The following is an 18285-nucleotide window of genomic DNA, read 5'->3' as shown; positions in this document are numbered from 1 at the left end:
TGGTCATTTTTCTCCCCTTTGTTTTGGTTAGGCTTTTCTTTTCTTTTGGATTTCCCCCAGATACTGAGTAACAGGACTGGCTGTGTATGTCGGAAGAGAAATGATTAAAACAATTAGTGGTCTTGCAAAAACATATCTTACAAAATAATTTCATTTCTAACATATAAACCCCACATTTCTTCAGCCCATTTAAGCTTCTCTTATTTAAGTACAAGTAAGTGTATATTCTGGATACAAGCAATTTCTCTATTTTCTAAATACTGTCTTTGATCTAAAGTTTAAAAATATATTACCAAATATATGTTTAAAAGTTTTATACTTTAAGTCAATCGACTGTTTATGTTATAACTTATTGTTGTATGTTCTATGAAAGAAATTGAAGTAAAATGTACATCACATTTAACAAGGAGGTTGTGTGATTGATAAGAGATGGACCTAGAGACAGAAGACCTAGATTTAAGTCCCAGTTTACTAATCCACATGATGCTAGGGAAATTCACATGATGTCTCCGAGTGTCAGTTTCCTCTTCAAATGAAATAAGAATCAAAATAATTCTTATTTCATACAGTTATTATAAGGAGTAAGGGGGATATATATTTTGTTTCCCAATTAAGCTTTTTACGAATGCCTGATACTACTAAGGAAGTCACAACTTGTTCCTTGATCTCTGAAAGAGTCTTCTTTTTTATTTCCATTCTTTGGGTTTTTCAAAATGAGAGGTGGTTTTCTTGTCTCTTTCTTAAGGATTTAGGACATAATTTTTGTCCTAAATAGATGAGCACATTTGGCTCATCTACTATCAAATATGAAATGCAGTGCCTGCATTCAGATGACACTGTTGCCACCAGGTGGTCACTGGGGGATACTGCAAGCAAAAATCTAGGTGTGATAAGTCACAGCATCATAATGTCTTGGCAGGCAATTAAAATTCTGTGCAAATGGACCCCAAACAGTAGTTTTTGTTCTCCTCCCCTGTTGACATAAACTGAGGAACACAACTTTGACCTAAACCTGTAAAACCACCTTACTCTTTCTTCCTTCCTGACCTACCCTAGGGCTCAGAATCAACAACAATTAGAAAATTGTTAGCTCTTTCCTAAATCTCTAATGCCTCTTCCCTGTACTTACAGCCAAAGACCTGCAGAGAAATCTGAGACCTGTGATGCCAGAATGGGGGCTAACCTGATCCACCGGCAGTCTACTACCAAAATATACCCAGCATTTTATATGTGTTTAATCCTTACAACCCTATGAGTAGCATAGCAATATCTTTGCTTTAGAGGTTAGGATACTGAGGCTCAGCTTGGTTCAGCAACTTTTCCAAGGTCACCCAGTTCAAGAGCAGCAGGATAAGCAGGCTTCAAACCCAGCACTGAGCCACGGTTCTCTCCACCACTTCTCAAGGCCTCCCTCCATGTCCCATCTCTGCTCTGCAACTTTCTGCTTCACCTTCTGTGGAGTTTTAGGAAGATAACCTTTACCCCAGATACCTATGTCAGCACATTAGAGTCACCTGGGGAGATTTTTACAAATACAAATGCCTAGGTTCCATCCAGACGATTTATAACCAAAATTCTGGGAGAGGGGCCCCAGCGCCCCAGCATCTTAAGTCATTTTTTTTTTTTAATTCTGCAAATGATTCTGTTGCACAGTTGGAATTGAGAACCACTGGTTTAAATCATGATATTACTCATGTTAAAACATTTTTCTATCGCTTTAACATTTAATCAGGGGTATATTCTTCTTATAAAATATCTTATTAACACATAGTTTCTCTCTTATTGTAATAACAGGTGGATGATATATTTATAGATTCGGCCTTGAACAAGCATTATATCAAGAACCAAGTAGTCAAACTGACGTATGTATGTTTGGGCAAAGGTGGATTCACATCCTGGAGTGACAAAGGGCAAAAGAGATAGGAACCCTCATATACTGTTGCCTCTATGAGCTTGGCTTTTGGCTAGGATTTCTTATAAATATTATTTCGACAACAGTCTCGAGATACAGGGCCGACCACCAGTTTGTAAACACAAAAACTAAGACTCTGGGAGGTTAAGTGTTATGTTCAAAATTCCACAAGTGACAGAACCAGGATTCAAATCCCATCAACTGATTATAAGGCCTGGGACTACCAAAAACCATAGCTTTGGGAAAACCCAGCAGCATGTCACTGAATGCACCAAGCTGTATTCTTTCAATACACATGTCATTTCAAAAGTATTAAGAAGGCAAAGTTGACTACAAAATGGGATCATAAGTCTTACCTGTAATGAAGCCCTAGTTAGAGGAGCCATGCCCAAACAAAAAGATGTTCCTGTTTTAATGAATTTCTGCTTGTTGTGGTGGAGAGGGAAGACTCCTGTCATTTGCAGAAATTGCTCAGAGGTTTCAATTGTGTTATTTGGAAAGCTCAAAGCAGAACATATACGTAACAGAAACAAACATATGGGCCTATGTGACTCATCTTCTTAAAGAAAATGAATATAGTCAGACAGATCTATTTGAAGGAAATAATAATCGGTTTTCTCAATAGGCTAATGCTTTATTGGCAGACTTACCCCAAGTTCCTTATACCTTTATCGAGTAACTAGTGACCTCCAGAAGGATTTTACAATATATATTGGATAAATTTTATAATATTTAGGAGATAAAAAGCATGTATTTGCCGAAACTTTCTAGATATCATGCCCTCTGTTTTTAAATTCTGACTTGCCATAGCATCCTAGCAAAATTATCATAGTCTTAAGAACTCCTTTGAATTTGTAGCCACTATCATTTTGTAAGCTTTTGTGTGGGTCCAGGGAAATCCCACTTGGTAAACAATGTTTTCCCTCTGATTTAAAAAGAGGGAAAATTACTAGATTGTATATTTACCAATTTGACATAAAATTCTGTTTATTTATATCTTCACATTCCAAAGCCTAAATGAACCACAATATATAAAATGCCTTTAAACTGATATGATTCCCTCTTTTTTTAAATCGAAGAATTCAGGAAAATAGGGCTTCAGTGCTTTTTAAAGCTTGGATCTTTTGAAATGTAAAAATAAAAGACATGACAGATCAACACATAGGTTTCCATTTTTCTTAAAGCCCTTTAATTGTTTGGTTTTCCTACTTTAAGAGTATGGAAAAATTCAACCCCACAAGTGAAGGGGCTTGAACTTGTGTATATGAAAAAAGTTCAAGGAACTGGACATGTGTAATCTGGAGAAGACTCAGACACCAAGAATATCACTGTCTTCAAATATTTTATGTGGAAGAGGGAACTGATGTTTTATGTATGGACCTAAGCCTATGGAATGTAAGCTTTAGGGAGACATATTTCAACTCCAAGTGAAGAGCTCTCTTAAAATCAGAGCTGACCAAAGAGAAATACCCTCTTTAGAGAAGTAAATCTTTTTAATTACTGTGCTGGGGTTAGATGACCACTTATCATGGCAGCTGTAGAGCTGATGAAGGTATCATACGAGGGACTGGCCAAAGACACCATTAAAGTTTTTTCCAATCCTCAGGGTTTATAATTTTGATGATAAAATTTTGGTGTCTAACTCAAATGCTATAGCAAGCCTTCAAATTAATGGGGAAAATTCACTCAGAACATAATGAAAACTTGAAGAGGGAACATATGAAATGATCTTGAGTCAGAAAGTGACATATATGAGTTATCAATGTGAGATGATTAGTTCTTGACACTTTCAACAACTGAGGCATAATTCAGGAGAAGACAATACAGAAAAGAGAGTTAGATAATACTGGATGTATTTTTTGAACAAGTACCTTTCTTTTGTGTGTCACAGTCCAGAGGAAGATGGTGTGACAGTAGATGTCATTATGGTGTTCCAGTTCCCCTCTGCTGAGTCAAGGGCAGTGAGAAAAAGGAAAATCCATAGCATGTTATATAAGAAGATAAGTAACACCAGAGCTTTGTCAATAAATGCCTCGTCAGTTGAAGTTAATGGTAAGTAGGTACCTTTCTATGTGATGTGAAGTTCTCTATTAAGTCCATTTTTTGTCTAATCATAAACTTATTTACCATTATTTCTATTCCAAATAATGGCTAGAATTCAGATGGAAAAAATTTCAAGTTAAAAAAGTGACTTTTAAAGGTTTTATTATTCTCTGATGAAAGCATGTCTGAAGTTAGTTGTCAAGTGATTTTTTCTGTAGTAATTGACTGGCACTCAACCAGAAATAAAATCAAACCTTTACCACTAACATAGTCAATCTGAGCCAGCCACTTCCTCCATGACTAAGCAGGTGAAAATACCAAGTGTTTAGCAAAAACTGTTTTTCTGTTTCTAAAACATAAACTCATTTGTTGCCTTTTAAAAATATGAATAGTTTCTGTAAACAGTGAAATTATGGAGTTTATGTTAACGTTTTTTCCTATGAGCATTTGAGAAAATGGTAAATCAATTTTGGAGCCACTAAAGCCTTCTTATAAGTAATGCTTTAAAAATCACTAAACTAGAAAAGAAATCATAGGAACGAGAAGTAATCTTTATCAAGGCCCTTCTCTATATCCTTTACATGCAGCATCTAATTTCTATATTCTTATGAATTAGGCAAATTCACCTTTATAGATGTGAAAGAGGGGCAAAAAAGGCTAAGGACTCCAATAATTAAATGGAGCAAACATTCGGGACTTCCGTGGTGGTGCAGTGGTTAAGAATCCACCTGCCAATGCAAGGGACATGGGTTCGAGCCCTCATCCGGGAAGGTCCCACGTGCCGCAGAGCAACTAAGCCTGTGCACCACAACTACTGAGCCTGTTCTCTAGAGCTCTCGAGCCACAACTACTGAGCCCACATGCCACAACTACTGAAGCCCGTGCACCTAGAACCCGTGTTCAGCAAGAGAAGCCACTGCAATGAGAAGCCCGTGCACCACAACGAAGAGTAACCCCCACTCGCTGCAAATAGAGAAAGCCCGTGTGCAGCAACAAAGACCCAGTGCAGCCAAAAATAAATAACTATTTTTAAAAAAGGAGCAAACATTCAAATCTAGATTACTAATTTCTTGAGAGGCTTGTGAAAAAAGGGTGTGGTCAAACGCATTTCAGAAATTCAGTCTATGATATTCACCTCTTGGAAATTCATCCCTTATATTAGCATACTAAAGACTCTGAGGAGACCAGCTAGACAGAAACCTGTTCAACCCTGTACATTAAGCTGCTTCCACAAGCATCTATTTCTGGAAGACAACTGCAGATTTCCCGTACAAATTCCAGGGGACACCAGACTTATGAGTCACAGAAGAGATTCAGAGTAAGTGTGATTAATATCAGATGTGAAACAGAAGGCCCTGCCCTTGCAAGGGTCTGGTTGACCCTTTAAGAGGAAACCTGGCCAGGAAGTGAAAATCTGCAGGAATGGGATGGGCAGGAGTTTGCTGATGAGACAAAGAGTCAGCTAGTCAGGGAATAAACCTGGGGACCTCTCCCAACCCAGGAGGGAAGAACCTGTCAAGGGCTTAATCCACCTTCTTTGTTTTCTTGCTTGTGGGGAAACAAATGAATCGAGGTTGTGAAATAGTAGAAGCTCTGATAAATTACATGATGTGTTCTATGTAATTTCCAACAACCAGTTAATCTGCCAGGAACTTAAAAGCCTGAACTATCTGAAACCAGAAATGAAGTATGAAATGGTCATCAGTTGTCTGGGCTCTTTGTTCCTTATAGGTTCAGTTTGTGACCTGCAGCTTATTTTAATGACTATAGTAGATTAAAGGGCAGGATGTGCTGATGGAGAACCTGATTTGAGAGTTACCTAATTCTAACTCCACTGAGTCACTGCAGGAACACCCAGGTAATTGGCCCATGCCTTTGCCTCCATCTTCTCATCTATAAACTTGCAATGATAATGTTTGTTATTCCTGAAGTCACAGAAATACCATGAAGATACACAAGAAAATAGAATATGGAACATATAGGCCATTACCTCTTAGAAAGCTAGCAAATTGTGCAGATGCGTTGGAAACCTGAAAGCATTAATGTGAGTAACTGGTTGTAGAAAAAGCTATAACTTTGAAGTTTTCCAAATTTCCAAATATAAAAAGAGCAGTGTTTACTAGTACTTAGGAAAGGCCCATTTAGTAGAAAGCTCAGTAGAATCCTCAAGGCAATTCTTACAGACAAAAACATTGCTCTCCAGCAAAACTTAATTTGGGGGACTTCAAATGAATGGAGAACTGCAGAAATTCTAGACCAAGTCTAGAAACAACCCTGCAGCCCAAGATTTATCCATAATTTGTCAAGAATCTGTGTTTTGGCTTGACAAATAAGTGTGTGGTGTGGGTCTTTCACGTGATGTAATGTGTCAGAGCAAAATTAAAATCAGCTCCTTTGAATTGCAAACACCATGGCTGTGGAAGAGCGGCTCACCGCCTACATGTTGTTGATGTGGGTTCCAGTTATCATCATGTTACTTGTAGCATGTACTGACCTGAATATGATTACTCCCAACTCAGAAGTGTGTTAGAGGGTCACTTTCAAAACTAAGGTGTTAATGTTTCTTTTCACTTCTAGACGTGGAAAGTAAAAGCATTTGGTCAAAACTGGAAATGTGAAACAGCTAGTTACTTGTGTATGGGTAGTTTAGTTCCAGGTGTAATCATTCTCTTTCCTTAAAAATTCAATTACACTCCCAACTATTACACTCACCCTGGTATCATTCCTGGAAAGGGGTGATTTGCATCTTGCTCAAACTAAGCTCAAGAAGTTTTAACTGAAGAAGTCTAACATTATACTATTTTCCATTTTAATTTATTACTAACATGTGGCATATTAAAATACCTCTTTTTATTTCACTTCCCTTTATTGCACTTCAGAGATGTTGTGTTTTTATAAATTGAAGGTTTGTGGCAACGCTGTAGTGTCAGATAATTTTTAGCATGTTTTAGCAATGAAGTATTTTAAAATTATATATATATATAGTTTTTTCAAGACGTAATGCTATTGCACACTTAATGGACTACAGTATAGTGTAAAAGTAAACTTTTATATGCACTGGGAAATCAAAAACTTTGTGACTTGCTTTATTGCAATATTCACCTTATTGCAGTGGTCTGGAACCGAACCCACAATATCTCCAAGGTATGCCTACATTTAAAAACATAAAATAAGAAATTTACTACCTTAAAACTATATTTGACTGAAAATTGAGTTCCTTTCATAAGTAAGTACTGAGAATCTGACCTGAGAAATTGATTCTTCACCATATAATGATTTAGGTATGCCTTTAAGGATATCCCTGAATTGGATATTCTCAAGAGCTCCCACTTTGTAGAGTTCATTATCACTAGTTTCCCAAGTGAAATTTATAGAAGGTAAGTAGAAAGAAACATTCTTATTGTGTATAATGAGAAATTAGATACAAAGAATATGAGTCTGAGAAACATGGCATTGGTAGAAATAAGTAAAACCAATCTACCCTCATTCTACTCATTAAGCCCTTTTATTTTGAAAAACATCACAGTTTTCATGCAACTGTCCGTCAGCTTAAGTTTAAATGTTTGTATTTCCTTTATCAGATTCCTAACTTTGTTGGAAGTGACAGAATTTAATCTTAGATTCTGTCCAATAATTGGCCTTTACCAATATCCAGCCGGTGTTTGATAAGAATATACAGTAGTTTATACCTCAGAAAAAAATAATTTTAATAATTTAGGAACTGTGTTTTAGAAGTATTTTAAATATAGTTTATGTGGTAGTTTTCAAAGTTTTTTTTTTTTTTCCATTCCCAAACCCTTTGACCAAAGAAAGGCTTATGCGAAATCTTAAATAAAGAGAAGAGATAGGGCTTCCCTGGTGGCGCAGTGGTTGAGTCTGCCTGCCGATGCAGAGGACACGGGTTCGTGCCCCGGTCCGGGAGGATCCCACATGCCACGGAGCGGCTGGGCCCGTGAGCCATGGCCGCTGGGCCTGCGCGTCTGGAACCTGTGCTCCGTAACGGGAGAGTCCACAGCAGTAAGAGGCCCGCGTACCGGTAACAAAAAAAAAAAGAGAAGAGATAAAAGAAGACCTGTTCTGGTTGAGCCTGGGTTTGAACCTGAAGACCCCATCTAGTTTCTCCCTCTTTCCCCTCTTTCTCTGTTTCCTTAAATAAAATCCAAAGAAGCTTTATCCTGCACCATTAGAAAACCACTGTTCTGTATTAATACAAATGATTTGTGAGTTTTAATCATCCAATATTTGTGCCTTAATTACCTACTGCTTGTATTACCCACCTAATCAGCGGTTGCCTATAAACCTCTACAAAAACTGTACACATATTCTGTTATATCAGATAACCACTTTCCTCACTGATCCATATGCTCAAGTTTCTAGAATCCATATGCAGTCAGTATCCTCTGATAATTTCTGGTCATTGAGACCAACCAGAAGAATATCAAATTATCATTCTTTGCTCTATTTTGTTTTTCAGCAATGAGCTCATCGACAGGGAAGCTAACTGTCCAAGCATGTAAGTCTAGTTAGCTTATAAAAACAAGTTCAATTTCCATATCAGGGAGGATAATATCTTCAAATATTACCTCATAATCTCCCACCCATGTCCCACATTTTCTTTGGGAGAGAATAACAATTGAGTAAGAGATGAAAATACTTTTTTTCCCTAAGACCAATCTTTTTGTAATGTTCAAGAAAAACATTTTACATGGTGGGAATTTGGGGGCAGTTTGAAGAAATTATATATTTCTGGTTTGGAATAAATAAACTTGCCTTGCTAATTTTTTGAATGCTATGAAATATGAAATATGCTTTCTACTGAGAAATAAAATGAGAAAGTGATAAATGGGAAAGAGATAGACCCCATAATTTGTGACTGACCTATAAAATTTACTTATTATACCCATCTTGATGGTTGACAGCAGCTCCACTCACTCACTTTATATCACTGTGACCTAAATTTTGAAAGATTTTATAATAGCAGTGATGAATTTTAGGAAAGTTGTTCTTTCATTTTCATCTGTGTCTTGCAAACACACTATACATTTTATTCATTCATTCAATAAATAATTTTTTAACATCTACCAAGTGCCAGAGAGTGAATACAAGTGTCAATAAGACATGATTCCTCCTCTAAAGTTAGGAGTTTGAAGGTAGGGGAAGACATAAATAAATCAGGAAATATTAAAACAGTGTGATAAACGCTATGACAGAGACAGAGCACAGTGCTATGAGAGTCAATCAGAGCCAGCTAACCTGGTCTTGTGGGGTCAGAAAGTGATCCTTGAGGTGAAAGGAAGGATGGAAAATCAAGTGACAAGTGAAATGAGTGTCTCGGGCAGGGGGAGCAGAATGTAAAAATGTCTTCAGAAAAGCAAGAACATGGTCATTTCTTGTCACTGAAAAATGTCAGTGTGGCTGTAATATAGAATAGGGTGGGCATGGGAAAGGGGTGTGATTAATAATGATCAAGGACCAGAACCATGCTGAAACATTTCGACTTTGTTTGGAGGGCAATGAGAAGTCACTGAAGGGTTTTACACACATCAGAAAGGTCACTCAGTTTTCAGTGTGGAGAATGGACTGGAAGAGCAAAGCTGGAGGCAGGGAGATGAACAGGGAAGCTATTGCAGTCCTTCAGATGAGAAAAACGGTAGTCTAAACTAGCGATGGCAGAGTGAAGGGGATTTCTAAAATGACTGGCCACAGAAGGAGTGTAATCAGTACCAGTAAAGTGAATTTCCTTTTTGATACCTAATTTGTTGGAACAAGAATTGAACCTACCATGTTTTCTTTATGAGCACCATGCTTTAAACAGGCTTAATTCTTAGCAGGAACCCTAAGCATCAAACTAATCTCTGATCTGATGCACATAATAAAGTACATATTTATTCCTACCAATAGTGAATGTGATGTTTATGTGGAAACATAGAACCCTCCATCCCAAAGAGTAAGAGACTGGTCATGATACATTAACCCGTGCCCACTTTAGGAACTAGTCACTCAGAAAACTGTATGGGGGTAGGAGTTCCAAGGAATTAGCAATTACTTCTCTGACTAGTTCTTTTGGTGAAGGCTTCATGTCAGAGTAACATGGTGGGAACATCTAAAACTGGGAAACAATAATCTTAGTAGGAGCTCCCAGAACATCTGGATAATTGACACTGCAGGTCCTCAGGACATACACTTTTTGGTGTGTCAACACTTTACAGCCTTACATAGCTTTAGTAGGCAATATATATCCACATCTATAAAGGGAGGGTGTAAGCAAAACATCAACTATCAGGAAATACAGAGGATGGATATTAATATTGTACATGTTTATATAATGACATGCAAATATTGCACTGCAGTACTCTACTAGTTTCTCTGTATCAGGGATTATAGAGATGTTTCTTACAACCTAATGATCTCATCTCTTTCAGGTTGTGGTAAACGAGCTGTTCCATTAATAGTGAACAGAATAACATCCGGAGAGATTGTGGGCAAGTCTTCCTGGCCTTGGCAAGCTTCCCTTCAGCATAATAACATACATCAATGTGGGGCCACTTTGATTAGTAATACGTGGCTTGTTACCGCAGCGCACTGCTTTAGGATGTAAGTGATTGACGTTAACTTACTACTACTGCTTAAAAAAAAACCTCTGAGTTTTATCATCTTCTGAGTAATAATCAATGTCCCCAAATATTACTGAGGTAAAATGAGAAAAACTTCTTTCAGTTTCTTTTCTAAAATTGTGTTACACTTACACTTATTTGGAAAGTCAGTAGGGGTAGTAGTCATTATCCTAGTATCAGGTCCTTAAGGTTTTAAATAAAGAAACTGTGGCTGAACAGAGTGTGGAGAAAAGGGAACCCTCCTACACTGTTGGTGGGAATGTAAATTGGTGCAGCCACTATGGAAAACAGTATGGAGATTCCTTAAAAAACTAAAAATAGAGCTACCATATGATCCAGCAATCCCACTCCTGGGCATATATCCAGAGAAAACTTTATTCAGAAAGATACATGCAACCCAATGTTCATAGAAGCACTATTTACAGTAGACAAGACATGGAAACAACCTAAATGTCCACCAACAGGTGAATGGATAAAGAAGATGTGGTATATATGTACAATGGACTATTACTCAACCATAAAAAAGAATGAAATAATGTCATATGCAGCAACATGGATGGACCTAGAGATTATCATACTAAGTGAAGTAAGTCAGACAGTGAAAGACAAGTATCATATCACTAACATGTGGAATCTAAAAAAAAGATACAAATGAACTTATTTACAAAACAGAAATAGACTCACAGACATAGAAAACAAACTTATGGTTACCAAAGGGGAAAGGGAGGAGGGATAAACTAGGAATTTGGTATTAACAGATACACACTACTATATGTAAAATAGATAAACAACAAGAACCTATGTATAGCACAGGGAACTATAATCAATATCTTGTAATTAATGCTAATGGAAAAGAATCTGAAAAAGAATATATATATATATATATATATGTATATATATATATATAAAATGAATCACTTTGCTGTATACCTGCAATGTTATAAATCAACTATACTTCAATTTTTTAAAAAAAAGAAATAATTAGGTTGAGAAACAAGTGTCTATATCAGCAGGACCTGTCTCTTTGCTTATCCCTCTTGGATGATGTTAGTTCAATTAATTAGTTAAGGAACATTAATCTCATTATTAATAATACATTTTGGTGGAAGATGGTGTCCTATAAAGAACAGAGAGAGACAAGCAGACATGTGATACTAGGCATATAATTTAAACCATCTAGGCCCTATTTTCCTTAAGTATAAAACAAAGCCTTTACTAGAGGACCTTTCATTACTAGATGACCTTCCCAGTCCCTGTATGTGCCATGATCTACCAGCTGCTCAAGCCCATAAGCTAGAAGTCACCCATACTTGGTCATCTCTCAAAGGACTTATGACAACTTTGCCTCATTCACTCTTGCCCTCTAACAATCTACTCTCTAGAAAGAAACAATGTGATTTTTTTTTTAACATGAGACTACATTATGCTTGGCTTAAGATCATCCAGTGAATTGCCATATCACTTGAATAAAATCTAAGCACTTTATTCATGACCTATAAGACACTCTAAAATCTGGCCCCCGCCTACCTCGCCGATCTCATCCCCCACCATAATTCCCTTGTGTCCTGAACTGCAGCCTGTCTGGTCTAAGCCCTTGAGATGTTTGCCTGAAAACTTGTCACTCCACCTTCTCACAGCTGACTCCTCATCAACCGTGTCTCAACCCAAATGCCATGATCTCAAGAGACTTATCTAACTACCCCCTTGTACTCTATTCCATTGCCCTATTTTATTCATAGACCTTATCACTGTGGGAAATTATTTATCTATTCATTAATTTGTTTTGCTCTTTTTCCTTCACTGAAATCAAGTACACCCACCAGCAGGGACCTTTCTATCTTGTTTGCCACTTTATCCCCGGCACTTCAAATAAGGTTCAACATGTAGATGTTTAATAAATATTTGCTGAAGAAATAAATGAATAATATTTTATGTGCTTTACAGTTCTAAAATTCAATAATTCTATACTGAATTTCAGCTCAAAGATGCCGTTTGTATACATTTTATCTTTCAAAACAGTAGCAAAAGACTATATTGTCAAAGAAAACTATCATCACAACCAAGTGTTTTAGGGTGGAATTTTCTCCTTTATTAGCCTGCATGCAATTATTGTAATGCAGTTCATATATTCTGTTCATTTCTAATCCTTTCCAGTAAATCAAATCCACATCAATGGACTGTTAGCTTTGGAACAACAATCAACCCTCCATTAATGAAAAGAAGTATCGAAAGAATTATTGTCCATGAGAGATATCACTTCCCAGCAAAAGAATACGACATTGCTGTTGTGCAATTATCATCCAGCGTCACCTTCACTGATGAGATCCGAAGAGTTTGTTTGCCAGAAGCCTCTGTGTCCTTCCAACCAAATTCAACTGTCTATGTCACAGGATTTGGAGCACTTTTTCATGGTGGTGGGTATCCCAAAATGAATGATGGAGCACTAAGCCATACTTATGGCAGTGTGATTTAATGTCCATCAATATTATTCTGTCAGACTTTTCCACACAGTTTGGTTGGATTAGTTAGGGTAAAAGAATGGAAATCACACATAGTATGCTCTCTGATGATAATGGAATCAAGCTAGATACCAGTAACAGATAACAGGAAAATCTCTAAATGCTTAAAAATTAAGCAATACACTTCTAAAGAATTCATAGGTCAAAGAGAAAATCTTGAAGAAAATTGTAAGTATACATAGAATAAAATGAAAATGAAAAAATATCAATACATGAAGGATGTATCTAAAACAGTAAAGAGAGAGGGAAACATAGCAAATGCATACATTAGAAAACAAGAAAGGTCTCAATAACATAAATTCTCATTTCAAGAAACTAGAAGAGCAAAATAAACCTAAAATAAACAGGAAGAAGGAAATAATGAAGGTAAGAGTGAAAATGAATTCTATCAAAAGCAAAAAATAGAGAAAATTAATGAAATAAAAAGCTGATTCTTTGAAAAAAATCAATACTTTCTGAGAAATGTCATTAAGCATTCCCACAATAGTTGAGAAACAGTTCAGGGATGTATAGGACTTATAGGCTATACTTTTTGTTTGTTTCCTATGGGTTTTTTTTTTAATTTAATTAATTTTTATTGGTGTATAGTTGATCTACAGTGTTGTGTTAGACTATACTTTTTATAACTTTTTGCCAACTAGTTTTATGAAAAATTTATGAATTTACACTGTCACCTACAATATGCATTTCAACCCTTCCCGGCACTGGACATGAATTTTTTTTTTTTTTTTTTCTTTGCGGTACACAGGCCTCTCACTGTTGTGGCCTCTTCCGTTGCGGAGCACAGGCTCCGGACACACAGGCTCAGCGGCCATGGCTCACAGGCCTAGCCACTCCGCAGCATGTGCGATCTTCCTGGACCGGGGCACGAACCCGTGTCCCCTGCATCGGCAGGCGTACTCTCAACCAACCACTGCGCCACCAGGGAAGCCGGACATGAATTATTTTTAATTGATAATGTAGTAGGCAAAAAAAATTACACCAATTATATTCAAAGAACAGAATAATTTGAGCATTTTAGCAAACACACCTGTCCAGAAATAAATCCCGTATTGGCATTCTACAGAAATTAGTATCTATATTAGTTTTCTACTGCTGTGTAACGAATTACCACAAATTTAACAACTTAAAAGAGCACACATTTATTATCTCACAGTTTCCATGAGTCAGAAGTTCAGACATAGCTTAGTTGGGTTCTCTTCTCAGGGTCTCACAAAACAGCAATCAAAGTGCTGGCTGGGGTTGTGGTCTCATCTACGGCTCTGAGTTCTCTTCCAAGCTGGTTGTTGATGGAACTCAGTTTCTTGCAGCTGCAGAGCTCATGGCATCTTGCTTCTCCAACACCATTAGCAAAAACTCTCTGAACTTAGGGAAGGCCTAAGCCCTTTTTAAAAGGGCTCACAGGATTAGGTCAGGCCCACCTTGGAAAATCTCCCTTTTTATGAACTCACTGTCAGACTGACTACATCTTAATTAATCTGCAAAATTCCCTCTCCTGTGCCACAGAACATAACCTAATCTTGAGAATGACATCCATAATATTCACAGATCCCACCCATACCTCAGAGAAAGGAGATCACATAGGAATCTTGGGGATCATAGTTGAATTCTGTGTACTACAGGGTCAGTTTCCCAATCAACGTATGGTTGATATAAAGAAACCCTGAATGCTTGTGATATTATTGTTTTCCATCATAAATAGTTGTCTTCTGCATTAATACCGGTTTCTATAACTCAGGATATAGTTTATGATCTGGAGTCCCCAAATTGTAAGAGGTAATGAAATCATTGCCTTTAAATGTCATTATGTATGTGAAAGTTCTTCATAAAATGTAAAGGATAAAGTAAATGTATATAGTTATTTTATCAAGCCAGGGGAGCAAACGAGGCCTGAAAAGTTTCTGGGAACATACAAATACAAACTTTATTTTTTTAAAAATGCCGTCCTGGGCTTCCCTGGTGGTGCAGTGGCTGGGAGTCCGCCTGCCGATGCGGGGGACACGTGTTCGTGCCCTGGTCCGGGAGGATCCCGTGTGCCGCGGAGTGGCTGGGCCCGTAAGCCATGGCCGCTGGGCCTGCGCATCCGGAGCCTGTGCTCCGTGACGGGAGAGGCCGTGGCAGTGAGAGGCCCGCGTACCGCAAAAAAAAATAATAATAATAAAATAAAATAAATAAATAAATAAAATTTAAAATGCCGTCCTAAATACATTAACTGATTGTTTTTTAAGGTACAAAGGTTCCAGGAAAAGAAACAAAATGTTTTTCTTGCTAGTATAGGTATTTATAAAAATGAGATAAGGACGATTATCATTTACATATACCAGATATTAAACAGAATTTTTTTTCTTTAGGAACTGCTTACATTAACCTCATTCTGTATCAACAATTTTAGTATGAAAAAAAATCGGGAAAAGGTCCACACTTCATTCTAGCTAAGATGTTTACTGTAAACACCAAAATTACTTTGTTCTTCCTTAAGGTGAATCCCAAAATGATCTTCATGAAGCCAGACTGAAAATCATAAGTGATGATGTGTGCAAGCAGCCACATATGTATGGCAGACATATAAAATTTGGAATGTTTTGTGCTGGCTATCTGGAAGGAATTTATGATGCCTGTATGGTAGGTGGAGAGAGATTATTTTGATATCATGAACTCAAAAAATGTATCTGGCTCAAAATGCTCTTTATTTTAGTAAAATACAGAGATCTTGTCTGTTCAAAAATTTATAAATGCAAATCTCAAACACAAACATATCTTTAAATGTTTTATTAAGCAAAACAAAATAAGCAAAGAGTTTCTTTGATGCTATCAACCAACCAATAAAATTAAATTTTCTTAATACCAGAAATCCACAGGTTCATAAAGCAGAGTCTCTTTCCTTAAAGAGCTCACATTTAGAAAGGAAACAATCATGAACAATGAGCTATGATGTAATGTTATAAATTATATAACAGAGAACAAAAATTTTTATTGAAGTATAGTTGATTTACAATATTGTGTTAGTTTCAAGTGTGGAGAACAAACATTTTTAGCTTGAAGGAACATTTCTGGAACAAGTATTAGAGAGATGATACTTCAATGAGGCCTGAAGGATAAAGAGCACTTACCCTATAGAATAAGAGGGGAATATTATAGAAAAGAGAAAAAGCATAGCTAAAATTCTGAAGGTGTGAAATTATAATTCATATTTGAGGCAACTCCAAGTACTCTGTTGGGTCTCAGCCTAAGGAGGATGAGAGGTGAGAAGCTGTTAATGCTGAGAAGGCGGATTAGGCCATGGTGTGAATATCTAGTCCCCTTTCCAGTGGCCTACTCTGTTGTCCAGCATCTATCCTGCATGTATATTTTTGGACAAAGGAGTAAAGTGTGTTTCTTCCTGGAGGCACTTGCTTTATAATGTGAGATTCTTGAAAACTCCAAGGAGGTGATTCCACATGCTAAACTGATGGGAATTGTATTGTTATCAGGTGGCAGAAAGCCCTGCGCAGAGTCCCACCAATTACACAACATAGACAACCTCTGTCAGAAAAATAGCAGGGAGTTTTGCAAGCATACACGCTGGGCAAGAGCAGAACCTAGCCCCAGTTGCTGAGAATGTGGAGGAGGCATCTAGAATTCAGGGACTCCAAAGAGAGGTTCATGCCATGACAGGCAAGTGGGAGGTGGTGACAGGAACACACTGAAAATGAGAATCTAGACGAACAGGAAGATCAGTGATAAGCCTCTGGAAAGATTGGTGGTCATAAAGAGCTTTCACTGGACTGGGGAGCAGAGGTAAGATTCCTGCCCCATGACTGTTCAGTGCATAATAAGGCAAAGCTCTAGTCATAGAAAAATTGGGGAAGTTATCGAGGAAGTGACTCAGGCACAGGGGTCTAAGCAGGAATACAGGGATTGCTACTGGGGTACATTGGGAGGTGATAAAACAGAAGCCCAGGCACCTTACTTGAAGTCAGAAAAAACTAACATCAGATTGACTTTCTGTGTTGTGTACTTGAAATCTGCTAAGAGTAGACCTTAAGCATTCTTACTACACACATACACCCACACACACACAAAGTATTGTGAGATGATGGGTATGTTAATTAACCTGATTGTGGTAATCATTTCACAAAGTATATATGTCAAATTATCACGATGTACACTTTAAATATATATGTTTATTTGTGAATTATTCATCTATAAAGTTGAAAAACTAAAATGTGGAAATTGAATTTTATAACTTTTGAAACCCATGTTTCAACAAATTATCCTAGAATTGGTAATCTATACATATACTGTCTAATAATAAAATATGTGGTTCATCAAACTATCTTAAGTAATAAGTTTTACATTTAGCTAATTTTCTTTCTCTTTTTTCTTTTTTTATTTTCAGGGTGATTCTGGGGGACCTTTAGTTGGAAAGGATCTTAAAGATACCTGGTATCTCATTGGAATTGTGAGCTGGGGAGATAACTGTGGGCAAAAGAACAAACCTGGAGTCTACACAAAAGTGGCTTATTACCGAAACTGGATTACTTCAAGAACAGGCCTCTAATTCACTATACAAGTTAAACATTGAGAGCTGTATGCAGGTCATACATGTATGAGAATCCATATATTCTGTGGTTGTAGTACAATGAAGTGAGATTAAATGATATGATTTATTTCAGAATCACTTTAATCAATCAAAATCCCATAGCCAATTTGTAAAGGATTTAAATTTATAAGGTAGTGGGTCAGTTTAGCCTGGCTTGAAAAATACAGCAGAGATACTGAGCTCTTTAAATCAGCAAGCTAGAGTATAAAAGAGGAGCAATGCAAATTTTTGAGGATAATCTGTATGATTTTTACAGTGTCTTTTTCCCTTAAGTGAGAAACTTTTTGAACTCTGAGTTTAGGAAACCCTTACATAATTTTCTATCATTTCTCTAGAGGTCACAAATACTTTTTTCTAGTGCTTACAGGTTTTCCAAAGAAATTTTCCATACTTTCAATTTATAAATCCATTGGAGGGATCCTAATTTTTTAAAAAGTTATATCTAGGAAACAAAGTATGGTGATAAATCAAGCCAGAGATCTTATAACCTTTGTCTGCTGCAAAATCTCCCTAATTTTTCAGTGATTGTTTAACATACATACACACACACACACACACAGATTATCCCTACCTTCAGATATACCCAGAAAAAGCCTGCTTAATGAATATATACGG

The 18285-nt window shown here is 37.0% G+C and overlaps 1 protein-coding gene across 1 annotated transcript in view; it reads left to right on the top strand.

The window, feature by feature from the left end:
* TMPRSS11A (transmembrane serine protease 11A) overlaps positions 1–17471 on the top strand; it is a 29995-nt gene extending 12524 nt beyond the window's left edge. Inside the window, exons 3-9 of the mRNA XM_032633214.1 lie at positions 1795–1862; positions 3804–3964; positions 8430–8468; positions 10378–10549; positions 12724–12983; positions 15568–15714; positions 17467–17471. Of these exons, the coding sequence (XP_032489105.1) occupies positions 1795–1862; positions 3804–3964; positions 8430–8468; positions 10378–10549; positions 12724–12983; positions 15568–15714; positions 17467–17471 (852 nt within the window). The remainder of the gene's footprint in view (positions 1–1794; positions 1863–3803; positions 3965–8429; positions 8469–10377; positions 10550–12723; positions 12984–15567; positions 15715–17466) is intronic.
* The last annotated feature ends 814 nt before the right edge of the window (positions 17472–18285 follow it).

Source organism: Phocoena sinus, chromosome 5 (assembly GCF_008692025.1).
Source record: "Phocoena sinus isolate mPhoSin1 chromosome 5, mPhoSin1.pri, whole genome shotgun sequence".
Lineage (NCBI taxonomy): Eukaryota > Metazoa > Chordata > Mammalia > Artiodactyla > Phocoenidae > Phocoena > Phocoena sinus.
This window is presented reverse-complemented; position numbering and strand designations above follow the sequence as displayed.